At 39.3% G+C, this 27,491-nt stretch overlaps 1 protein-coding gene across 1 annotated transcript in view; it reads right to left on the bottom strand.

Moving 5' to 3' along the window:
- Positions 1-27,491, bottom strand: part of LOC108873537 (receptor-type tyrosine-protein phosphatase gamma-like) — a 408,789-nt gene that overhangs the window by 80,217 nt on the left and 301,081 nt on the right. The window contains 2 exon segments of the mRNA XM_051074772.1: positions 5,163-5,229; positions 20,412-20,507. Coding sequence (XP_050930729.1) covers positions 5,163-5,229; positions 20,412-20,507 — 163 coding nt within the window.

The following is a 27,491-nucleotide window of genomic DNA, read 5'->3' as shown; positions in this document are numbered from 1 at the left end:
AATGCAATGAAGTCTGTTCTGACACAGTGTACAGACTGTATTGCTGCGAAGTGATGTATTATCTTATATTGTTGTCATGCAGTACAAAAAAACTGATCATAAGTTGACTGTCATCAAATGTACTGAGAAGATGTAACCTCAGGTCGTGAGTTAAGTATGGAGCTAGAACTGGGAGGCAATAAGCTTAACTTTCTGTAAAATTGGAAGCATGAGGGGAACATCTAGCTGTTCAGTCCAAAAATAGTTAGATCTTTTGACAGAAATGTAAAAACTGCTAGTCAGAGCAACAGAAAAATGCCCCTCAGCCCAGCCCAACCCTATATTTTTGCATCCTCTGTGTGATCATGTTAAGCCCCAGCTGAGCTATGACTGGCTGAGGGCCAGGTTAGAGGTGGTAGCGTAAGTATCTGATCTTTGTCCCCTGAAGCACCTTCAGCCTCTGGAAAGGGAAAAACTTCATCTGCTGTAATAAGAAACTGCGTGTCTGTGATTCTGTTCGAGTGTCTGACATCCAGCCTGATGAACTGTATAAAAGGGACATGGGAATGCAACACTGCATGTCGACAGATTTTACAGGATTATGGTCAGAGAAGTCTGGAGAAGTTTGCCCACTACAGTGCATATGAGAGACAGAGAGCGAGGCTTTTGGTTGTTTAAGTGCTGCATTTAGCTGTATATTTACACACTCCTCTGTGTCAGCACTGTGTCATTTCCTCTGTTTATCTACTCAAGTGTCAGTGCTCCCACTGCTCTCATGTCACAGTGCCTTTCCTCCTCACCGGCACAAATTACAAGTCCATTAATTCACAATCTCACTCATTGCCTGTAGTCTTCGCTGACTTGGCACTCTGTGACCCTGATTGGCAATTAATTTTAAAGCATGTACATGGCTTATGGTGGTTTCTTCTGATTTGAGGTTCCGTGTCGACCCTGTGGCACTTGTATATCAAAGAAGAGAAATTATGTGTTCATTTCCCTCTTTCTCCCTTCATCTGTGCTGCTGCAGAAGTATGTCTGCCATTCCTTTACTGATGGGGGTTTAATCGCAAAGCACCCTCCCTCATATCCAATCTGATGTGTCTCCACTGCACAGTGCTCACATGTTAAGCTTCTTTTTCATCCTCTACTCAATAGGATTTCCAGAAATTTGGGGCAGACACATTATTTATCTATTTATCTGTCCTCCTTTTTTCCCTCATGGTGTATTTTGGAAGATTTTATTTAAAGCCTCTATCTTGATTTTTTTTGGATAGTTGAGAAGCTTTGGCATGATGGTAGTTAGTTATGCCAAGAGTTTTTAAGAACATCATTTTGGACCAGCATGTAGGCTTTTAGAGTTATTTATTTACAAGCACAGCTCTCTGTCAGACATCCTGGTGCAGCGTGCTGCATCTTAACAACACCTCATCTCCAGCTGTGCATTATGTCAATGTGAGGATAACTCCTGAAAGGCTTGCTGTTTTGGAAGAGATTGGATGAGATGATAAAACTATCCTAAGAATGTATCTCATGTGCCCTCAGTCTGTCTTAGAGCAGACTCCTCATCCTCTTCTTTAAAAAATAAGATGAACTAAACTTCCTTCTGTGTTTCCTTTTCTGTATCTCAATGGCTACAGGCCAGATTGAGCTGGAATTTAATGTTCATCGAGGAGGAACTCGCTGCATTTTGGACATTTAATGAGGTTTTCTCTAGGAAACACATAATTTTGCAATTATCTAACAGGTAGATTGCTGTAATATTTCCTGAGGACTTGCTGTGAATGATAAGGATATTGATAGCAATTAACTGCAAGTAATAATTAAGATACCAAAGATGTTGCTGATGTATATGATTTTAGGTGCATTTATATAAAGATGACTGTCATGATTTTACATTCCTCCATGAAATGCTGACAGAAAGAGGGAAAAACTGACTGATATATTCCATACAGTACAAGACAGTACAAAACATTACAAAAATGTATTTACATCAGAAAATGTGTTAGTGTTAGTTTGATAGGCAACAACAAACATCACATTTACTGTAGCTGTTTAGTTCATATGACTTGTTGACATAATTACTAAAATAACACACAAATGAATCCATTATGTATTGGGATTGTTTTTTGTGCATGTTGTATTGTAAATACATCAATAGAGCTGTCTTTGAGACTTAGAGTAGGGTTACATTATATATTCTGTCATTTCTGACCAAGAATTGCACAAAGGCAACCTCACACCCCTGTATAATGTTAATGATGAGCTATACACCTTGACAGCAGTATACACTTTGAGATGTTTTAATTACTCTTTCTCCTTTGTCTAACACTTGTGAGTATTCCAGATGTGTGTGTTTGAACTCTTTCACTGTAATGATGATAATCTTTGCAGTACTGATGATGACATCTCAAGATAATATACAGAATTCAAAATAACCTATGTTAAAATGAACAGAATGAGAAGATGAGAGAGTTTTCACCATGCTCGTCTTCCTCCTCTCGTCTTTCCCATCATCCCACCGCATCATTATCAGTCTTTGCATCTGCCTCCAAAGCCCCCTGAAAACCCAGTGTAGACAATGGGCTCCTCTCTTTGCTGCCGAAGCCTTTCATGAATCCGCTATGTAAATCAGACTCAGTTTTTTTTTTACCAGGCTGATTTCACAGGGATGGCATGGAGCCACTCGCTGGCTAGCTAGTCAGAGGGCATTTGTTCCAGCGAGGTTTCATGTAAAATGCAACAAGGCATGAGGTACAAAGACAGCAGAGTCAGACCTGTGGTGCATGTCCACGAGACAAGCCCAGCAACAAGAGAGGAGAGGGCTGTGAAAAATTTAACCACCCGCTGCTCCATAGAGTAGCACTGGTGGAGACAGAGAAAATTAGCCAACCACCTACCCTGTGGGAGAGATAGGAGCGTAGCCCTGATTGAACTTGAGTGGTCTTTGTGTTAGATGAATCATGGAGGCACATGAGTTTTTCCAAGACAGCTGAGCAGGAGATAAAGTGCAAGTATCATTTGGTGGGGTATTATCAAAGTTTTATTTGTGTATGCCAAAGCGCTCAAAATTCACTCTGAAGCCGTTCTGTTGTTGTAAGGCGAGTGGGGCCCTTTGGGGGGGGGGGGGGCAAGACAGAACATTGCTTTAGGATAAATGTTTTGATCATGACAGGGATGAACTTCAGGGCTATGTGCATGAGACAACAGTTTTTGACTGAGGGCATACATTGCCAACAAAAAACAATGTAAAACCCTCTAATTTGCTATGTGAAGAAAAAAATAAAAGACTGAATCATCCCAGAAGTCCTAATTTATTGTGTGAAAATACTGTATGTGATGCACTAAATGATGCATAAGAGTAAGAAGAAAGACTTGCAGAGCACAAGGAAAACTGGGGCACCTTAAAGTCTGATAAAATAATATACATCAGATGATTATCCCACTTGAGCTTTCTTTGTATTTTTTTCTCTAGTGTAGAGAACAACATCAGATCTATGTTACACTCTCAGCTGGCGACCTTGTGAAATAACACATATCAGTCAGCTATCTCTATTCATCCTAGACTGTGTAGATTCTCCTCCGGCCTTCCTGTGCTTTGGTCTTGGCCTTCACTTTTCCTGTTGCAAAGGTCAAGATCAGCTGATTCATGTCCTGTATGAAGCTGCTCAGACTGTCATTAATGGTAGCAATGATTTGAAGGAAGAAGTGACAGGCTCTGTGCCCCTTACTGACTGTTGTTTCTGGGTGTATTTTGTAAACCCAACGCCCTCATAAGAGCCATACTTTGATTTGAACGGAGTTAGCTTAAAGATATGATTGTTAAAACATGGCAGCTGTTGATCTTGGTAAATCTGTAGTGGAGCATGAAGAGACCTTTGTGTGCCTACCAGTCCATTTTTTGGACAGCCTTGGATTATAATGTACCGGAGTAATTGATATCAATGAAGAGAGGTCAGGTGAGAGACGTGGGTCAGCAAATGCTGGTTAAAGACAGCAGCAGGGCTGGAGCAAGAGACAGCATCCTGAGATGAAGTAGGAGAGAAATGGGGTTGTTGGACTGGGTGTGCTGTGTAAACACTCGTGCACTTGGGGAGGAATGGATCACATGTTGAATTTTTGCAGACAGTGTTTGGCTACCCTGCTTGTTGAAATGAATCTTGTCTCTTCTGAAGAAAAAAAGCACAATCCCAGAATGAATTAAAGTTGCCAATAAAAGCTGTATGCAGTGTGGAGCCAGTTGTGCAGGATTAGGCTAAAGTACTCAGCTCTGTGACTAAACATGGGGATAGGGTCAGAGAGGAAAAGTCTTTCCACAGTCTTTTAAGATATTAAAAAGAAGTTTTAAATAATTTTTGTCCACTCAGGTCTGCTGTCATTCACCCTTACATGGTGCACTATTCTTTTAATGGAGAGTGAGAGCAGTAGATCCAGGAGTTTGTCTAAAATGATGGCGACTGTAGTGGCATCACCAGGGTGAACCAGCCTCATCCGACAGGTGAAATGGTCAGAATGTTACAAGTGGAGAGGTAATCCCCCCAACTGGATCTCTCTATCTCTCTGGGATGGCTTAGGAGTGGAGCTATGACTTGGGGCCATGATCCTAGTTTCTGCTTTGACCTCAAGATCAGCTGCCAGCATCACTGATGTAACATCATGGTCCAATACAGCATTGATAGCGGCGTTGCCCGGGGTCCCAGGACCCAGCCTTCGTCTGGAGGAATGGTCACTCAACTCAGCTGCCAGACCCTCTGGGGCGACCAGCACAGTGCAGGGAAGGTTGGCCATGGAAGGGACCAGGGATGAGGGTGATTGGACTTCCCGAACACAGGACCGTAAATGAGAACTCCACAGTAACTCACAAAATAGAGGTCTCCTCCACTCCTCTGTCTCCTTAAAAATCGAGGAGTGAGAGCTGCTATGGCTTTTATCAGCTTCTATCACTGAGAACTTAAAATCCAGCCCTGTGACTAAAAATCATTCATCTATATATATATATATACATATATATATATATATATGGAGCCTATCCCAGCTGACATTGGGCGAAAGGCAGGGTACACCCTGTACAGATTGCCAGTCCATCACAGGGCCAACATAAACAGAGAAACAACCATTCACACATTCAAACTCTTAAAATGTAGTTATCGTTCCCTGTATGACTGGGCACTGGGACAGTCACTCACCATGATGGACCACACCCTTCAGGCCATGGATTATAGGGTCGACAGCAGGATTGTCCTTCCCTCCCACCTGAGGAACACAAAAAGAAAGATATGCTGTCACACACACAGTGATCATCACATAACAGGATTATTCACTGAATAGAGACCAAACTGACCAACCCTCCATCAAACTCCCAGTAAGACAGCTAATGAGCATAAATGTCAAAGTTATTGTAATGTAATAACTGAATTTCACACTGTATTTGTAATCCTCTACACTTCTCATTATAGAGAAGTAATCACATCACTGTTGTGCAACACAGATTGTTTACTCTTATTCAATTTATATCTTTCTATTTGTTAGTACTACCTACTGTATTTTGCTCCCTGTGCTGCAGGAGTGACTCAGTTTCCTGCAGGAATGAAGTGTCCACTTACCAATGCTTACATAATGCACACATCTAGTTATAATAATAGTACAGCACCCTACAGTATGTGTTTTAATACTCCTTAGAAAAAAAGGGGACAGATTGATACTAATCCAGGAGAAACAAAAGGGTAATAAAAGTGAAAAAAGGAGGAAGAGGGGATAAAAGTCAAAAAGCATAGAAGAGATGCTGAAAAAACAAGTGCTGTGTAATTAGGAGAAACAAATGGCAGCAATCAACAAGCTTTCAAGGCCCTCTCCATCTGAACTCAAACAGGGTGTGATGTTATACTAACACATGCATTTTCATCGTCTTTAGTTAGAGCGTCATTGTTGTCATGGAGGCTGGAAATCAATAAAACCAAAGCACAGAAAAGAATACCTAAATGGGAAAACACAAGTGCCCTCCAAAACACCACATATGACCACTCAATCTGATCTGCCACTGCTTCAGTTACATGTTTGTTAAAATGCCCCGAAAAACAACCTATTTTGTTGTTAGGTATGATGACATGTTATGTTATGATAAATCAAATCACTCTAATGTGGTCTGTAGAAAGAATTCTCAGACAAAAAAAAGGTGGACAAGTTTCAAGGACACACATGCCTATTTTTTACATGAGAATAGTGTGTATTCAAATGCATCATCTCCTTGAAAGAGCCTTTGGAGAGGCAGTTGGATATAATACGTTTGAATGACATGCTGTTAAAATGGCAGAAAATCACTGTCATTAAGCACCCTTGTAGGATGACAGTTAGCAGAGACAGTAGGGCATAGTATTGTCATCAGTGTGCTTTTTCCACTTACAAGAAATGTGTACAAAGGTAATTCACTGTTTCCTGAGGAATGGTGATTTTGTATCTACGTATGCATCAGTTTTCAGTCTGTAATTGGCTTCCACTGTTACTGTTCTGCTGTTAACAGGTTTCAGAGGGAACTTTTTCATGCTGAAGGTTAAAAAAATGAACTGTTGGCAACAAGGTCTGGATTATTCAGAGTAACCAGGACATTGTTTCCAGGAAAGAAATACTGCTGTTGAATTTTTAAAATTTTCTTTTTCAGTGTTTTAAGCTTTGAAATAAGCAAATTCCATCCACACCTGTTATACGCAGGTGACAGTGTAAGTCTAAGCTGTAGATATCTTGAAACCCAACATAAGGGTACATGGCAAATATATTTCTCAGTAACTTGGCATGAAGTGACCTTTTACAGTATTCTTTATTTTAAAATAGTAAACTTAATGGATAAGCTAAAACATTAGCCTCTAGTATTTTTTACTAAGAGACAGGAAGTAGCTGGATGTCAGTCATTTTAGTGGAAATCTGCTACACAAAAAAGGACTGTCATCAGAGGTGTGAACGTACAAAGTGGCAAATTGTAGCACAACAGAGACGCATGCTGTGTGACACCATAGCACTATAATTCCCACAGTAAATGAAGAACTGCCCACTTACCTAACAACTGCCCAGGTGTGCCTCTGACAGATTGAGTCAGAAGCCTCTTTATATGTTTTATTTGAATTCCCACTGGACTCATTATTAGATACACCTGTTTAACTTCTCATTAACGCGATTAGCTATTCAGCCAATCACATGGCAGCAAGTCAATGCATTTAGGCATGTAGACATGGTCAAGATGACCTGCTGAAGTTCAAACCGAGCATCAAAATGGGGAAGAAAGGTGATTTAAGTGACTTTGATCATGGTATGGTTGTTAGTGCCAGGCAGGCTGGTTTGAATATTTCAGAAACTGCTGATCTACTGGGATTTTCCATTGCAACCATCTCCAGGGTTTGTTGAATTTATGTTAGAAAGAATTAAGGCAGTTCTGAAGGCAAAAAGGGGTTCCACCCAGTCCTATAGCAAGGTATACCTGATAAAGTGGCCAGTGAGCTCAGTCATATTGATCTATCAACTACTGTAACCTATCATCGTTTGACTCCCCTGGCTAAAATTAAACATCATGTGCAGTATTGTAGAAACCACATGAAGTGAATTGCACCTTTTGCACCTTTTGTAATTGTCAGTGTAAATACATCTTAGAGGGCAACAGACAGTTTTGTTGTAACACAATCTAAACCCAAACTACCACAAAAGCACTGGCAGCATCTATATCCAACATGTTGCGTGAACAATGACTGCCAAGACTGCTGTCATGCTTCCCCTCTCTCCCTTGACTCTCCACTCCACAACCTCATCTCTCCTGGAGACACACACTTAACCTAGGGGGTTAACAAACACACACACAATATCCACTTGGATTTGAAACACACATTTTTTGGCTAGGTGGATTTAATTATCAAGTTTGGTGTGAAGAATTACTGGGATTTGTACTCACACTGCCTGCCTGCCTGCTTGGACCATGGCAAAAGGACATAGAACAAAACACAGTCTGTTCAATTTCTGTGTTTTCTTCAAGCACATGAACAAATCCTGTTTCAGAGCAACCCATTTTTGTGGATGATATGTTGAACAGTTGTATAATTTCCTTAATCGGGGGAAATCCAAATAAATTTTTCATTTAGTTTACTCACATGGCTGTGGTGAATAATCATGCCACACACACACACACACACACACACACACACAGACATGTGCCTTGAGCCTTAATGCATGGAGAGCTGATTATGGAGGCAGCTGTATCCTCTACAGGTGCTGGGGACTGGCTACTAGATTGAGGCCCCTCGTCCAATTCCAAACTGTCCCTGCTGCTAACTAACAGCCTCTGTTTGGATGTTTGCCCGGGAGAAGTGCGCTGCTTCCTTCATAGGGTAACAGTTCTGCTTGGACAAGAGCTACACATGTTAACCAAATGTAACCAAGAGTAATATCTTCTTCAGAGTGGCTTTAATACAATCCATTCCACTGGCAGCTTATTTAAGATGCTGCACCTTCACTCATGGCAACAACATCCTACTCCAGATTGGTCTTACCTTCACGTAAGAGAGCATTGTGGCTGATTTAAAAGGTAGTACTGGATTGGTTAAGAGCATGAACTGACACATAGTGATTTGTTTCCCCTTATTCCACCCTTTGCAGGTGCTGCATGCATCTGTCAACAAAAGTGCCAAAAAGTTGTTCCCACATCCTGTAGAATGGCACTATGTGGATGGCCCCTTAGACTGCTTTACAAAACGATCGATGAATCTGCACTAGCACAGGAAAGCATTTGCTGAACGTGATTTAATCATGGTGGTTTTGGCTATGCACAATCATCCCACAGTGAAGGCACCCCTCAGCTTTTCTAACTACATCTTTGTTTAGACCCTCACAAGCTGGTGAGGGCCCTACATGGAAGATAGCTGAGTTTGAGGAAAAGCTGATCGACAAGGTCCGCTGACCTTTTCAACTGTGTTTTCAGGAAACTGTTGATTGTGAACTAAGGTATAATTTTATTCAAGTGAGTTATCTCAAATCAGCTTGCAACTTGATTGTATGGAAATATGCAAATTAGGGTTAGCAGACTTGTCAACAAATGTGGTACATGCAGGTCAAGGGAAATTATAAAGGCTCCTTTCCACCTCCAGATGCATTCCTGCCAATTCGCTCATGTCCTGTGAAATGCGTTGCCCATATGTTTATCTGTTCTGACACACTGAAGAGTGGTGTTACACCCTGAGGCAAAAAAAAAAAAAAAAAAAAGTTGAGCGAATTTAAACTCTGATGCATGGCTAAAATGCTCCAGGGGACTGTGAGGAGTGAATACCAGGTGGCATACTATTGGAAAACAGTTGTCTCTGTTAGTCTCTTTGTGATCACCCCCCTATGGGGTTTTGTACAGCTGATAAAGACAGCAAAACAGTGAATGAGAAAATAACTTGAGAAAAACAGAAAAAGTCTGATACTTGCAATGTTAGATAAAGTTTCTAACTTATTCCCCACCCCCACCCCTGCCCCACCCACGCACATACACACCATTAACAATCATTTCAAATAGCAGAAGAAGCTAATAACTGGAACTGCAATAAGGAGCTTGGTTTTGGTACAAGGCAAGACAGAGAGTGGGTGAGGAAAAAAGTGTGTGTGTGTAAAGGAAAAGAGATTAAGAGAAATAAAGGCAGCCATGGAAAAACAGAGAGAAAATGACAGACAGAACGACAGAGAAAAGAAGAGAAAGAAAGGAGGACAGGGGGAATTAGCGTTTCATTATTAATGTTTGTCTCTGAAAGCCCACAGGCTCGTCCCTTGAGATCCTCAGCCACCAGGCCTCACTTCACAATGTCCTACTCTCTCTCTATATCTACCCCTTTCTCCCTTTTCAAATCCCGCATCTTTTGTTCTTTCTCTTCATTCATTCCCACAGCTCTATCTCCCTCTTTCTCTCTAGGGACAGGCCACTGCAGCAACAAATCAGAAGAAAAAAAAAACACCATACAATGTGACATGTCCTCATATTTCTCCCTTACACCACTTTTCTCTCATTGCCCATCCCTTCCTCCCACTGTCATCCATCCAAGATTCCTCGCTATGTATCCTCTTTCTCTTGACTTCTTTCACCTCCTCCTGTGTCATACAGAGACTCATTTCCTCCCCTTGGCGATGGCAGCACTAACTGCTGATGAATCAATGGCGTAATGGATGTGACGGTTGGACTTCTTTCAAACAAGACACATTGGAGTGCAGAGTTACTAATTACATCAGTGACCAATTTATCAGTTGGTGGTGGAAGACGGGGGGAAAGCAGACAAGAAACTCTGGTATTATTTTGCTGTTCTCTACCTTTCAGCTGGCAAAAGAGGACAGGGCCTTCACATCATTCTTAGATTTGGCAAAGAAGTAATGGGCTTTGATCATTGTTAGAGCAAGACTAAAGTGGACTGATCTTATGGTCATTCAGTGTAGATATGGACTAAGGAATTCTGGGAATGGGGTCATTTTTGAATCTAGACAAAAGGAGACAGGAAACTGGTCATTCTTAGTTCTAGACTGAGATTAGGATATAAAGGAGACAGGACCCTCCAGTCATTGCTAGGGCCAGGTTAACCCTTACATACTATTAATATTTCATGCCTCCACAGTAACAATTTTGACCTGGGAATTCCCTTATAAAGTGTCTACACCCCACAGATCTATTTAGAATTTATATAATTAATCCTCAATTAATGTTTCAGAGAGTGTATTTTTTAGGTTTTACAACATTCATTTTTGGAGAAAAACATCAACTATGACACAATATCATGTCCTGTTTTACCTAAGAATATGAAAACATGACAGCCGTAACGATTTAAATATATTTTATTGAAAGTGAAAATGACAAGAACATTCTGGACTGTTGGGATTGTTATATAACCATGTGTAGCCATGGTTATATAATATCAGTTAGTTCAGAATAAATGGATTCTAATTGGTTTATTTTTAGATTATTCTGTGATGTTGCAGTTGCTTGTGCTTGCACTTGCAGATCTCGTGTCTGTGTGGAGGCACCCTGTGACCTTTGTATGACCTCTGTTCCTTATGTGCACCATATATGATCACTCTTATGCTCCTGCTTCACTGTTTGGAGATTCCCCCATGACCCCTCAAAGACCAGCAGGTGCCTGTCTCTACAGCAACCTGGGCAAATATGGTGGGAACACAGACAGTTCTCGTGACAATGTTGAGGTCCCTCTTGAATTCTGTCACAACTGTCCCATAAAAAATACAGACAGACTTGGCATGTACAGTTTGACAGTTTGAAGACCTAGACCAAGATTCCCTAAAACCACAGTTTTCCTTGACTGATGAAATGACTGATGAAAATCAATAGATATGAGTCAAATTTGACCCAGAACAGCCTAAAAAATTGTAGCATCTGTACAAAAATATAAATTATTATTATTATTATTATTATTATTATTATTATTATTATTGTAGTAGTTGTTGTTGTCTCTCTCTTTTGTCTCTAAACTCAACTGGTCGAAGGCAGATGGCTACCCACCCTGAGTCCAGTTCTGCTTGAGGTTTCTGCCTCTTAAAAGGATATTTTTCTTTGCCACTGTTACTGAGTGCTGCTCATGGTGGGAATTGTTGGGTCTCTGTAAATACTATTATAAAGAGTACAGTCTAGACCTGCTCTATATGAATAGTGCCCCGAGATAACTTCTGTTGTGAATTTGGTGCTCCACAAATAAAATTGACTTGACTTGACTGGGACTAGCTTAGGGGACACTGGGATTTCTGGGGCCTCTGGTTATTCTTAGATGTAAAATAAAATGTAACAGGCTTCCTTATCATTCTTAGTTTTCTTTTCATTCTGGGATCTTGACTCACAGGAACTATATTTTATGGTCAAGATTAGATTTTGATTAACTTCTGTTATTGCCTAATGTGTGTTTTTTCTTCACACTATACATAAACACTAACTGTGTGTCCACACAGCGGGTGTTTCAACTGTGTTTTTCAGTTGCCTGTCTTGTATGCATCAGATATGCTTCTATTTTAAATGATTCAGCTGCATACACAGGCTTTTGTGTTGCATGTAACTACTACAGTGATTGTAAAGGAGCCTTCTGGTCATTTCTAGTATAGATTTAGAACCGATGAGCCCAGGCCTTAGTTCTAGGGGACTGGGCCATCTGGGAAATGAGACTAACATCACCTTGAAACATTTTGTGTAGCATCACCAGTAAGTCATTCTTTCTCACATTAAAAAAAGTATTCACATAGGCAACTAATCTCTGACTCTGATAAGCTATAACGACTCACTCATTGTGTGAGAGAGAGCTGTTACTTTTAAATACAGACAGGCCATCTTAAAATGTAACATTGGAATGTGAAGTAAAACAGACATGGCTGTCAATGTTGATGTAGTCAATCTTTAAAACATGCACCCTGGAGATATCAGGGCTTTGACACACTTCTCAAGATTTCTGTATTTTCATTACACTTGTTGTTGCACATGAATGTTGTATTTCCTCCTATTCCACTATGTGGATTTGTTGGTATGTTGTAATCAAACCCACGCCACATTATTTAACCCAGCTGTGGCTCATTGTTTTAGCTACAGTCCCTTTCTTCTGAATATGTTTTGTCTCTTTCTTTTCATTTGAAAGCACATAAGGACATCACCACAAGCCCTTACAAACACCTCTGTCTCTCCCTCAAAACATAATACAATTGCAGATATGGATGTAATGCTCATACAGTGCCTGCCTTTGTTGTCTTAGATAGAAAAAATTCAAAATCAGCGTAAAGGAATCCTTTTTTGTGAGAGCAATGACACTGGTGGCCAATTCTTCAGTCTGAGTGATGGTGTGTAGTAAGTAGGGCAGCGGTCATGGAGGGAAGGGACAGCCAGAACAAAGCACATGGGAACATTTTCTTTCATCACCCCACCACACTGAGGAACAAAAACTTAATTGATTCAAGCATCAGTAATGAAATATCTTCTGAAATTTGTGGCAAGTTGCTATAAACCTGCCAGTGGCAAATTACATGTACTGAACTCTGTTTTGCTGCATAACTGTTGAGGCTAATGTCTCCTCAAGTGATGTGCACTGTGATGACCTGGAAGCAGCTCAGCGGTGGTTTAGCCGAGTCAGCGTAAACGTCTTAATTACCATCATTTGGAGTATTGGATTTAGAGCAGAATGAAGTGGTTGAGGTCTTCAAACCATATCTTTACACTTGGAATGCTTAGAATGCCCTTTATTGTTATTATACTGAAAGTACAAGAAGATTGGAGAGCTTCTTCCTTTCCAGTGCAAACATGCAAAATATGCAGAAACAAATATATAAAGAAGATAAAAAAAACAGTGCAACTCTATATACAATGAGGTATAAGTGTGAATGTGAATGTATTGCACAGGTGTGTTGTATTGCACAGTATGGTTGTACAGTCAACATGCTGTTAATGAGCATCTCCACTTCGACACTACTACCTTTAATGTGAAGTATGGACCACTTCAAATGAACCTCAAGGTTGTGTAGGAATTAATATATCCAAGACTGGATCTACTGCTAATCATTTCATAATATTTTTTTCCTAAAGGAAAGTAGCCATGACAACTTCAAATAAACAGAACACCAAACCAGATGTGTCTGAAGTGAGAACTGCTGCCTGCTTTTCTGTCAGGTCTCTCTGAGTCAGCATTCAGGTTATCAGCCTTTCAGTTAAGTAACTTACAAAGAAACCTTGAGCTCATTTTAAATAAAAACCTTTCTATCAACATTGCCAGGAGTAAAATGGCCAACAATCACTACTTTAATGATTTCACGTACAAAACACAACTGTGAGTCCTTGCTTTAAGGCAAGCAGGGTTCACTGACGAGGATAAACTCCAGAGTCTCCTCCAGAATAAATAAAAATGTCCATCCTTTTTAAATGACACATTCAAGTGTCCAAAACAAGAGTGGAAAGAAAAAAAGAAAAAAAAAAAAGCAGAATTTTAACTTCTTGAGAATTTGAAAGTCTTAACGTAGCTACTATGTCACTTTTTTGTGTGTACAGCTGAGTGCAACATTACAGAAACCTTTAAAAACAAAAAGTAAAGGTGTGCATTGTTATCCCTAATTGTACTATTCATTGTGTCCTTCATTAATCATATTAATTTGAGTCTTGGCCCTGTCTGATGGCAGCCGTTTCCCTCACCTTCCAATGTGGCTGTTAAGAAAATGTGGAAACGCTTTTGTCTTTGGACGTGTTTGGACAACACTTCCTAAAAACAAATTCATTTTAAGCATACCAAAACCTTAGGAGGAGTGAATATTGCTTCACATGCATCATCATCTTTTTAATATCAATTGATGACATGAGAATGAGGGTAACTGACTTGAAATGTGTGTTTAGATATATTTTCTTCCTTCCTGCTCCTCCTAGGGAGGTTCTTTTGTCAGTAAGCAGAGTATGTGTGACTTACAAGGTGGAGTTTAAGTCAAGTCCAAGAGAGAATTCCTTCATACTCTTTGTTCTTTCTCCCTCCCTTCCCTGCCTCTCACTCTATAATAATAAATGAGGTACTGATGCCTTAAAATGATGTGAAATGAGACTCAGCGGGATTCTCATGTTACCTTAAGGAACAAGTAGTAAAAAGTAGAGTGGATGTTCCATGTGATTTGCAACCCAGCTGGGCCTTGGTTTTGCATTTTTCTGCTTCTAGCTGAGAGTGTGGCAAACAACAGAGGCATGCAGTGCTGGAAATGAACAAATAAAAGGACAGTGATAGGCATTTACAACTGCCATTCCTTTCAGTCAGAGGATGCAGTGCATTACAGTGGTCTGTCATAAAAGTGTGACTCCCAAGCTCAGTTGAAATGATAGGGCCAATTTGTCCTGTAACACGAATGCAATAAGTTAATTAATACATGACGCAGAAGCAACAATGTAGCTGCTTCAGAAACACACTTGTGGAAGGAAAGGTGTTGCTCACAAATGGACAAAGAAACACTTAGGAAAGAAAGAAAAAAACAAGACAGACTGATTGTCTTTCCACAGAATAAGAGATGAAATGATAATGTCATTAAAACATAGTGCTTTGTTCAATCAATTAATAATAACAGAGCTGTTTTAACTGTGGTGTTGTACTGGAATGGAATGTATTATACTGTGAAAAAGTGTGAAAGACTTAACAACAGACTCCTTATTATTACTAATTATATATATAACTTATTTTTCGGTCCACATAAAATACGAAATAAAGACTAATATTCACATTCAACTGATTTTCATTGACATAACTTATGCAAATAATGATTAATAAATTCATTAACACAAGCATGTTGTCTACACTGTTAATCATTTTAAGCTGGATCAAGTTAAAAACACTGCCTTAAAATGTGAGTCCAGAGAGAGGATAGTAACTGAATCTGATTTTAGCCTTCGTTATTTGTTTTCATTAATATAAATAAAAATATCTGTGACTCAATGTAACATGTAGAAAATATGGGAAGAAATATGTGTGACTAGAAACTGAGCTTAACTACTCAACTTGAATACTGAAAACTGAATCTGAAAAGAATTGATTAATTAGTTTAGAACTGAATTCCAGTAAACTTGAAACTGAATGTAATATTATGAAACTGAATTTATTTACTCTGAAACTGTGCATGATCCTTACTGGAGATTCAACTCTCTACATACCTCTCATAATTCAGATTCCCTTCTCTTAACTGAACCTGTATATTGACTGTATATAACGACAGTCTCCTTTTCAGACGGTCAGCACCTACTGTTTGTTTTCAGCCATTTCCCTCAATCCCATTGATCCACAGACTTGTTAAGAGCTAGAACAAATGATAGGCATGTACTTGCATCAGTACATCAGTAAAGTATAGTATCAGACAGTATAGTACAAATTCCTGGTGTCAGGGTTTACTGGGAAGTGAACACACACTATGGCTCTGTAGCTGACGTAATCCCTTGCAACGTTTACTTGTACTTTCCCAATGCTTTCGTGCATCCACTATGTCAACAACCTCACTGCTTCAGGTGAACAGAAGAAAGGCAAATTTCGGAAGATTAGGCCATGGTTTGATTCATTCAGAGAAATACCTACAGATAGTGCAAGAGGAGCATAACTGGATAAAGTGATGATTTCTTTTAAAGGTAAGTTTAGTAGAATCAGACAATACATGCATGGGAAATCACATCCCTTTGGCTTTGAGGTTTTGCTAAGAAGAGGAATCTCAGGTATACTCTGAGACCCATACCTCCTTTGTACCTAGACAGTGTGCAGGGTAAATGCACCAAGTCTGAGCTTGGATTATCAGGAGATGTAGTCTACAAGCGAAGCTTGTACTTCCTGCAGGTCAAAACTACAAGGTATCTGCAGAAAATTTCTTCACTTCTGTGCCCATACTTGTCAGTGTTACATCTACTTCGCTGGAACAGTACGCCCTGTGCGTGTGCCAAACCTCAGGTTAGCAGAAGAAAGGGAGCTGAGAAAACAAGGCAGAGGGAGCCTTGACTTCAGAATGGAGCAAAGTCACAACATCTACACTGTGAAGCGATATGACAACCATTCAGTTACTCTTATCTCCACTTTTGCTAGTATACACTCAGCTGACAATGTTTCCCAATAGGACAAATCCACTGGGAAACATTGTCCATCCATATCTCTAACCTAACCCTAACCCTGGCAACAGTCAACTGTCTAGTACTTAGCTCTTATTGCATGTAATGTAAGCCAAGTACCAGATAATTAATAAATATTTTCTCAAATATATAGAGAAATATGCACTGATCAGCCACAGCATTAAAACCACAGACAGGTGAAGTGAATAACATCATTTCATTACAATACAATGTTCTGCTGGAAATGCTGGATCAAATTGGGATCTGGGGAGTTTGGAAGCCAGGTCAACACCTTGGGCTCTTTGTTGTGTTTCTCAGGACATTTCTGAGCAGTTTTTGTGGTGTGATGGGAGCATTATCCTGCTGGGGAAGGCCCCTCCATGGTAAGATGATCACTGTTGTTCACTTCACCTGTCAGTGGTTTTAATGTTGTGGCCGAGAGTGATTGATGAAATAATGAAAATGCTTAGAATTATTCTTTTACAGTCTGTTGTTTGCCTTTTTATTTCTGGCTCATGACAGTTCCCATATTTATTTATTAAGTCATTCTTTGATTTATTCTTCTCTATATTTCCACATTTGTTTTCTTTTAGAGATTTACTGTTTTTATGGCACTCCTGTGTCTCCTTAGAGAGATTCTCTTTCCACAGGACTCATCACTGTCACAAGCAGGCACACACATGCACAGAGTTTGAACCTGTCTTCTAAAGTTGCCAAAGACAGCACCCACACACTCTTCTTTGCATAGGAACAAAACACACAAGCACAACCTATTGTGATCCATTTGCAAGACCCATTTTATTGAGGGCATGGGTTAAGGTTGCAAGCTGCAACCGCATAATATCATCACCTTCAGAGGAAATGTGTGTATCACCATATCATAAATCAGAGGTTAGGTGGAGGGAAAGAGAACAGACAGAATATACCCTATACTGGAGGACAAGACACAAGGTGAGCTCTGCGTAAAAGAATAATGAATAATAATAATGTGAATTTTCAGTCACATGTGATTTGGAACAAACAACTGACTCCCACTAATCAAATTAGACCACACTTGACCATTATCTTGTGGATGGTAGCGGCTAACAGAGTTTTTTTGTGGGTGTGTTTGGATATCAATTGGCAAAAACACATTACATTTCCAAAGAGCGTGGTGTTATTTCTTAATTCCTCGCTTGTCCTTTTCTCCCTGACGTAATAACAGAGTTGTGTGTGGCTCTGCAGACTGACGTTTGCCAAGACACGCTAAGTTTTATGAGATTCAAGCAAATCCCTGAATGATTTGCTCAAATCCCTCTCAAAATGATATTTCCAGTACAAATTCTGTTTTAGTCTGAGATACTGTTACTGTATGCCACATTGTAGAAGCTAAAGCTGCTCATTGCTACAATACTTCACTGCCTTTTGAACATCACTGCTTCACATCCTTTATTAACTTTACTACAGAAGTCAAGACAAGAGCAGCCAAGTAAAACAGCACTGGATCAGAACTTATCCTGTGACTTTAGAGTAAAATATTCAAATATGATTTAACAAAACAAAATGTCTCATAATCTTATAGTCCCAACGAGACAAACATTGTTCATATTAATGGTCCCATGACCTTTCCTCTTCGTTGGTCCTCAGGAAAACTTCATATTCTAGCCACAAACATCTTCCTGTACTGTTAATACTGTATGTACAGAAATACACTATATGTACAGTACTGTGCAAATGTTTTAAGCATTAAAGTTAAAGTGAGGATGCTGTCAAAAATGATCCCATGATTAGTTTTTATTCATCAATTAACCTCATGTGAAGTGCAGTAACCAGAAAAAAAAATAAAAAAAATAAAATCAGATCAGTATTTCCTATGGCCCCCTTCCCACCGGTCCCCTTTGCCTTTAAAGCAGCTCCAGTTTTCCTCGGTATACCTGTACTTAAGATGTTCTAGCATCTTTGAGAAGTTGCTGCAGTTCTGTCTCAATGTCTTCTGTCTTTTCATGTTATCTCAGATTCCCTCCATGATGTTGAGATCAGGGTTCTGTGGGGGTCAAACCATCTGCTGCAGGACTCCTTGTTCATCTTCTCTCTAAGGATAGTACTTAATGATGTAGAGTGTGTGTTTGGAGTCATTGTCGAGCTTTAGAATTAATCTGGGACTGAACAGACACCTCCCTGATGGTACTGATGAAGGATAAGAGTAAAAACATCTGAAGTGCCTAAAACTTTAGCACAGTACTGTACATTGTTCATCACCCTGTTGGTTTGTCATGAATGAAATTATTGAAGGAATACTGCAGCATCTAGGGGTTGCTAGAAAGGCGTTGAACATCTACTCTTGTTTCCTACACAGTAACATCTTTGCTTTTTCATTTTGGTCGAATTTGAGGAGAGATTGAAAATAATATCACTGGTTATTGCATCAGCATGTCAAAATAAATTGTTGCTTAAAATACAAAACAGGGCAGATTACAGTTACATGGACAGTGGTGACTATAATAGCACATTTAACTGTGTGAATTGGTTGGGTGGGGAAAAGTATGGAATATATCATTACCATGGTGTGGAAAGCGAAGGGGTAGAATGTGAGGGGTAAGACAAATCATGCACAAAACTCGGAACTGATTATATCAGGAAAGTGTAAAATCAGTAATAAATGCAGAATGTAATGATGACAAGCATGTGACAAAATATCAATTTTAAATGATGTGTTTGTATGAACTTCACTGTGACAAAAGATGAGTCAATTTCAGTAGAATGATACATTTCAGAGAGAGAAGAAGATATCTTTATGATTCAGTTGACATACACATAAATGTTTGAAAGTGTGCATGTTTGCCTGTACAACACACAGCCTGAGAGTAAGGGAGTGAAAGAGAGACTGCAGATACAGACAAGACAGACTGCAGTGAAAGGAGGAAATATTAACTGGGGGTTAATGGTCCAAGTAAAAGACCACTTAGGTAATCGATGGCCTCAAATGAACTTTTTATTCCTGCCAGTTGAGAGTGATAGAGCGCACAATAATCCCAGTCCACCCACAGCTCCTCTAAGGAGGCCAGGGGAAGAAAGAGCACTTTATTGGTGGCTGGACTTTGATCTTGATCTACAGGTTGTACAGTTCATACCCACACACCCTCACAACAGCCCCCAACACACAAAGTCTGACATTCTCGCTTCCTGAAAAACTAACAGTAAAAATCAAATTGAGGAGAGAGATGAGATATACAGTATAAACTCTGAGGGCAAACACATACCGACTCTAGACCTGATTGTCATTCTACCTCAAACTAAAGTGAATTTTAATTAATCAATCAATCTATTAAACTTTACTGAAGAAGCATTACTGCATTGATTTGAATAAAATAAAATCAATTGGATATATTGTACCATACCAAAATTTGATTTGATAACAATCCTGCAGCCATATAGTTTGGTTAGTTTTCATAAGTGTATTGTGATGTAAAACCCAGAGAACCATCACAGTTTTAAAACTGAAACCATGTGCAAGAAACCAGTAATATCTAAATGGAGAATATGTCAGTATGGCTTCACTGATGGTGGAAGCTCAACATATTTTAAGCAATGAGTTCACTTCCATGTGACAAACATTACATAAATGAGGTTTTCCAAATACTAAGCCACACCGTGAGCCCACCAGCCCTAGAGTTCCATTGTAATAATGAGACAGAACTATACTATTGAATTTTCATTGTCTGAACAAACTCTGACACAGTGATAAGCAGATAATTACAGAAGTTTAATTTTTGGGGGAGCTGCTCTGTAAACCATGAACTGTGGAAAGACTGGCACACACACACACACACACACATGCACACACACTTGGGGGAAGGAAAAAAAAAGTTCTTACCTGAAAAAACACAGCCATGGCTGCGATGATCCTCTTCTCCCTGAGCGCTGCGCTGAGGCTGTCGAAGTCATCTGAGTTGTACATGTAGATCTGCATCTGTGAGAGACAGAAATTTTGAGTTATGCTGGGGGACACACAGAAGATTATACCTTCTCCAAATTTGATAAAAACATTACTACAGATTGTGCTATTAATATCTCCCACAAATTAATGTTCTCTCTCACAATTAACTACAAAATATTAGGCTGCTGATGTCACCATCTCTCTTGGATTTGGTATTTTTAGAAAGATTATTTTTAGATACATGTATCAATTCTATACAGACTACAGTATTCTACTCTAAATACACGGATCCAAGCTGGGTGTATAGTTGATGCAAGGGATCAGTGGGAGGGGTGAGGGCTTCAATTAATAATTGAAAAAAACTGAAAAAGAAAAAAAAGGGATGTAACAATACTTTAAATAGAATAAATTATTTTATAAAGTCTTTGACAACATCAGGATCTTATACATAGGCATACAGCACTTATGCAGATGACAGATAAAGTCATCTAAGTAACCCAGCAATGCAGAGTTGTTTGAGTGTAGTTTTTGTTATGGTTAATAACATCAGTTCACACTCTAACTTTACACACAGTGGAAATCGCAACTCCAACTCCAATATAACAGGTCCCTGACTTTTTATGATTGACGAAAAAAAAAAAACAAAAAAAACAAACAAACAAATAATAATAATATTAGTTGTACAGTGTGATTCCACCAGCACAGGAGCATCTCTTTAATCAGATTTATCTCTGCTAAAATGCTTCCATCAAATCCTATGTGATTTTCACACTGTTGCCTAGAGAAATAGTGAATTAAACTACTGCTGCAGCTTGGAGCAGATCCGTCATATGAAGAAGTAAAGCTCAGTTTTAATAAGATTTGAAACTGATGAAAATGCCCGATAGACAGAAAAAAGAAAAACTTACATTACCATTTTTCTGTGAGATTTATAAGAGTAATGTGGACTGAACAAGTTAGGCTCTGGGCTTCATTTGCTCATGGAATGATTCAGCAGAAAAGCTGCAATACACTGTTTATTATGTGTTTGCATAACTGAAGAAATGAAGAAAGGCAGGAATTCAAAGGGTGCTGATTTATATGCAACTGGTGATACATTGGTAAATGGTAGATGGGTGACCTACAACCAGGCAGTAAACATTGTAGCCCATCAGAACTACTGTGCATATGAAAATCAGTCATTTCTTTTCAGAAAAACAATTTTAATAAATGCTTCTGATTAAGACATCTGGGTCTTGTGACACCTCACATCTCTTCCAGCAGCTCACAAGATTTCCATGACCAATTTGTTACAAGTCCTTGGTTACGCAGCACATTGTAGCTACAATAACTTACATTTCTGAGATTAAATAATGTCTTATAAACATAAAATTGTTTTCCAGTGTCAAGGAAAAGTCATAGTCAGGGTTAAAAGTTGGAAGATACAACAGAAAAATGTGCAAACTGTGTAAAGTGCAGAAAACAAAAGTTGAAGAATGCCAGCTGCGGCGAACGGCAGACTCATCCCAGAGAAGCTACTTACGCTATTTAAGACTGCTAATCTACCAGTTCTGACTCACAGTAAAGTGAGTAGGGGATGTGTTGAGGACAGCAGAGATAGCAGGGTTTCACTCTATCCTATTAACAAGTATACAGATGAGTCAAGTCCAGAGAGGAGATGGACAGCTGCTCCAGCACAAAGATAGCAAGATGCCAAGACAGGAGCCATGGAGTTTCTGGCTCAGATTCAGGAGTATAGGGAGAGCCATCCAAGAGGGTGAAGTCAGAACATTCAGGAGTCTCTGCTGACGTCAAGCACAGGGAGGGATGGACACATCATCACAGGTGCTTTAGCTTAACTAAAAGCGTGTAGTTTGCAAACATGATGTACCTGCATCCAAGATTTGGTGGCAAAATTGTTTTCCTTTACCACTGATAAACAGGCTGCAATACTTGGTGTTAGCTACAGTATCTGTCACTAATGGGTGACCAGCAGCAGCAAGTTAGTCCAAAGCTGGCACCATGCATATGCCCAGTGTAGCAGAGTGACTCATTAATGTGTTTATAATATTTACTGGATAACAGTGATCTATGGCACAGAGGAATAAGACACATCCGACTGTGGATACACAAATATACTAGTTAGTAGGATACATGCATTATTGCTTTAGGTCTTGGGATGAGATCATTACCAAACCTAATTCTCTATAATCCATGAACTGGACAAAGTTACCATACAAAATCCATATTTAGTGAGTTTATGGTCTAAAGATGCCTATAGTTAAAGTGGTAAACAGTGAATTGTCAGTCTGCTATTTGTGTTGAAGAGATAAACAAATCACACCCTGAAGTCTATAATACTATGAAATTTACTCAGATGATGTGTCATTGCTCAGTGAAAACCAATGAGAACAAATAGACACACAACCAGAAAACTGGTCAAACACTCAAGCACTATTGGTTGTCATGGTAATATGTCATGACGCATTAAGGCACAAAGTAAATGTGTGCACACAGTGTATGAGTAGGGGGAACACACATTATTATGCCAGAATGTATGTGCATGTCCATAGAAACTGTGTTCATATACACATGCGTTTACATAATTTGTAGTGTCAGGGAACACATTCCTGCATGCCAAAGGCAAATCTGGGATGCTTTTTCTTGCCAAGATCATCACTGTCAATATCACTTGTGTAGCATTTTCTCCAGCTTACTAATCCTCGAATAAAGAGCCCTGTGCATCGCTTTTTGATCTATTTGTGGAGTAAACAGTTGTCAAGCAGCCTAATATAGAGTCTGTTTGGTGAATTTATAGCAGAGACAAGTTGACTGGAACAACACATTCTCCCAGACTGGTATTAATTAAAATGAAGGTGGGAGATTGTGCTTGTGAATGTAGCAATAAGACAGCAGCTCAACAATTACAAGCAGATTAAACACAGCAGTATTTGCCCTAAAGATGGTCATGAGTGCTTCTTCACATGGTGAAATGGGACAGTGATGACACAAAATGGATTAAGGACTACATTTCACATTGCCAGTGATGTAAATGCAACATTTAGCCATCTGTGACAGTTAAAGCATAGTGACATGGAGCATTGGACAAGTGCCCCTCTGGGCCCTTAAGTAGGCTGCTGTGTCTGGCTGCAGAATGACATGTATTTTAATCTTAGTGTCATTTACTTAATGAGAAATTAAAAACTCTTTCTACTAATGAATTAATATGCTTTCATGTCATTCCACCAAAATACTTTATCTCACATAAGATTACACAACAATTCTATGAGGACACAGCAAATAATACCTGAGCAATTTCTCATTTTAACAGAGATATTATTTTTGATAGTATTAAATAAGGAGAACAAAATACTTATGAAGGTTTTTGTTCTTGCCATGTCTATTTCTAATGTAATATTATTCTTTCTTAAAAGGTTAAGTATTAATTTACTGAAGCTCAGCTCTTGAGTGGAGCCTGTTCAGACATTTAAAGAGCTACTCCAGTAAATTATTACTAGTACTTGTGCAAAGTTTAGGGAGTTTAGTACCAAGCATGGATCAAGCACCAAAAATTCTTAATCCTACATTTTCCATAATGCAGCTTGACATTATCTTTCATAATCCCCTTCCTGCCAGGTAAATGCCCATGTTTCTCAAACTGTGTTTGTATAGGCTGAGCAGCATTCCCCATGAAGAGTAAATATATCTTGTATTTAAAATCCTTCGGAGATTCCCTTTGCCTTAAATAGTAGCTTGTCTGGACATTCATATCCTTTTTTCTGCCAAGATGTGCATTACAAGAAGTGAAATTTTTAGGACCAAAAGTGCTTGAAGAGGAAATTAATGTATTTGAAGAGAGAGGTTGTCCATTCAACATCATCTGAATTTTTTGGAGCTACTATCTAGCTGTTGATGATTATGCACATTAAAATCTCTCTACACTGTCTTAAGAATTCCACTTCATTGAACCCTTCTGGTCAGGTATTGCCATAAGTAAGTGTCACAAACTCCATCTGTGACTCCTGTGTTTCCCAGCCCCCCCTTCTCTGTGTGTGTGTATGTATTTGTTTTTTGGGGGGACACGGCTCAGTGATCAGCACAGAATCATTAGCACACCTGCTCGTCATTATTCATCAGGAACAGTATAAGAACCCTGGCAATCTACCCATTGCCAGATTGTTCCGCCAGTAACACGGTATCTTGACTCAGTCTGTCGTGTGGTCTCTGAGCATTGATTCTCCAGTGTCCCTTGTGCGCTAAACTAACCCTGTGTTTGCTGTGCTCCGGAGTCCCTGGTGCCTAGCTCAGCCTGCCACGCCATTTTGACACTAACCTGCCAAACATCATCCATTATCCAACATTCCCCCTCACCTCCCTGTCTGATCCCCTGCCTTCATCGCCCCTCATCGTTTTATCTTGTACTGAGGTCCATGAGGAATGACATTTCACTTCTCTGTATGTATGAACCTGAATCACTGTGAATGAAAAAGCATATTAAGGTCCTTTTTAAAGTAGAACTGAAGAACTGTAAGTAACAGCTGGGCTTAGCTATTAAAGATGTTCTGTAATCAATAAAAACATCTATCCTCTGAAGTTAGTGGGAGGAATATTTACTATTTAATGTTAGGTGAGCTGCTCAGGTGAACTCTCCTAATCTCATGAAACTCTCGAGTTGTGTTTGAAGGTCAAAGCTACACAATCTCATGTAAGATTTGAAAATGGCTCACGGCAGATAGTTCGTTCAGAGTAACAAACTGCCTAGATTTTTATACATTTATTTGAAAAAGTTTTTTGAAAAAAAAAAACAAAAACTATCACGTCAACTTAAATGTAAGTTTTTGTTTCAGATTTCTGTCAGTTTCTCTAATGCTACTATATCTACTGAAGAAATAGCCTATGAAAACTGTGTAGTTTGTGGACACTACGCAACCTATACCCAACCTCCCACCCTCACTGGAAACAGTCTCCTCCTCATAAATGCCAGTTTAAGGCAAGGTATTATATTAACTGTATTTCAAAGTGGTTGACTGCCCTGGTGCTAAAGGCCCTCAGGTCTACTGTGTGATTAATTACAGATTTGTTTGGTAAAATGCACAAAATGGTAAGGGACTTAACATTGCCCTTGTATTTCTATCTAGTCCAGTGACCTTATCTTGTGGAGGGGTCCTATGTCTAGCTCTAGTTTTAATACATTACTTCAGTCATTTTCTGCTCTGTTTTGGTGCTCCCTGCCATCCAAAGAAATATCTGGTTTTTGGTTTGGTTTCTAAATATTCCACTGTTCTTACCAGCTAGTCACTTTCTTTGTCTGTTATCTGGGCAGGCAGTGGGAAGTTGGTGTATTTTTTTTATTGATTATTTTTAGCTGAAAACAGCTGCTTGTTGCTGCGTGGAGTTTATATGTTCTCCGTGTGCTCATGTGAGTTCCTTCACACAGTACAAAGACATGCAGGTTAACTGATAACTTTAAATTACCCATAGGTGTGAGTGTGAGTGTGAATGGCTGTTTGTCTGTTTGTCAGCCCAATGATAGACTGGTGACCTGTCCAGGGTGTACCCTGCCTCTCACTTGCATGCACACACACACACACACACACACACACACACACACACACACACACACACAGACAGATAATGGACAGTAATCTTTTTAAGAAAATTTAAGGGGTAAATAAACACTGTAAGCTGTCCAGAGCTTTCCAGTGATCTAAGAGAAACTGCTTCCATCATGCAGATGATTAAGACCACCAACAATAACATAATTGCACTGCTGTCAATTGGTTAGTAGTTGCTCTATGATGGCTTGCTGTGGGACCAACTGTGCACATTTGGACAGATTAATGCTGTTACAGTTTGCAGAGAGAAATTAAATTCTCTCTATTCTAAGGCTTAGTCAAGACCAAACTTAAAGAAATATATATATAATATATAATAAAGTCTGAGATCTGGACAAATCATGCAGCAAGGTTTAGTTGACAGGCAATACAAGCAGGGACTGCTCTTTGATTTTTGTAAAATTGAGGTGATAACATACAGAGGACAGCAGTTTTCAGGGCTTACAATAATGTATGACCACATATTTGTTGACAGCATGTCCACATACCCCACATCTGTACTTTTCTATGATTTGGGCCCCTTAATTCTGCTTAAGTGATATGTAAATGCAACAGCATATAAAGTGACCTCTCCTGTCCTCCTCTGGACTTGTACAAAGCTAGGCCCATAAAGGAATGGTTTAGCAAGGAAGTACTGGAAGAATTCACTTGACCTGGACCTCATCCAAAACCTTTTGGATGTACTACAACAATATCTGTGAGACAGACCTATGACCCAACATCAGTGCTGGACCTCACCAATACTGTTATGAGGTGATCTGAGCTTCAGCTGCAGCTAAGTGATGAAACCTGACAGACTGAATTATAAAATAATACATTACCTGATTTTACCTTTTCTTTGCTTTTTTTTGCCCCTTTTTTCCTCCAGGGATGTGACATCCATCGTCCCAATAAAAATAGGTTATAAGATGCATTACAAATTATTTATGTTGTTAAAATATTTTTCACAATAAGCACCACCTATTGCATATGTTCCACTACAGTACCTGTGCCTAACATCAGTACAATTAATAGGCATTATTAAAACACTAATATAGACCTACTGTATTTCACCTTTGTTTTAAGCCCCATTTTGTTGAGGCCTTACAGATACAATATGATTGAGACTAAAAAGATGAGACAGATTCATAACACTGACAGTGATTCACTGTATTTTACCAGTTTCATGTTTTATCAACTTCGTAATTCAGTTCTGTTCAGTGCTGACGACATATAGAGTCACAGCTGGGGTTAAATGGGAAAGACTTAATTAATAAGTTGCCGTAGACAAACGTGTCATCAAAAATCTAACACTCTGCTGCACTGCTCATTAATCCAACCACTGGCAGATGTTTGTCTGCTCAGGTCAATAATTGACTCCTATAATGAACTCTATCGTGTTTTAAAGGTGGGAGTCAGTGGTAAATGGAATCGACTACATTTA

The sequence above is a fragment of the Lates calcarifer genome, linkage group LG12 (assembly GCF_001640805.2).
Source record: "Lates calcarifer isolate ASB-BC8 linkage group LG12, TLL_Latcal_v3, whole genome shotgun sequence".
Classification (NCBI taxonomy): Eukaryota; Metazoa; Chordata; class Actinopteri; family Centropomidae; genus Lates; species Lates calcarifer.
This window is presented reverse-complemented; position numbering and strand designations above follow the sequence as displayed.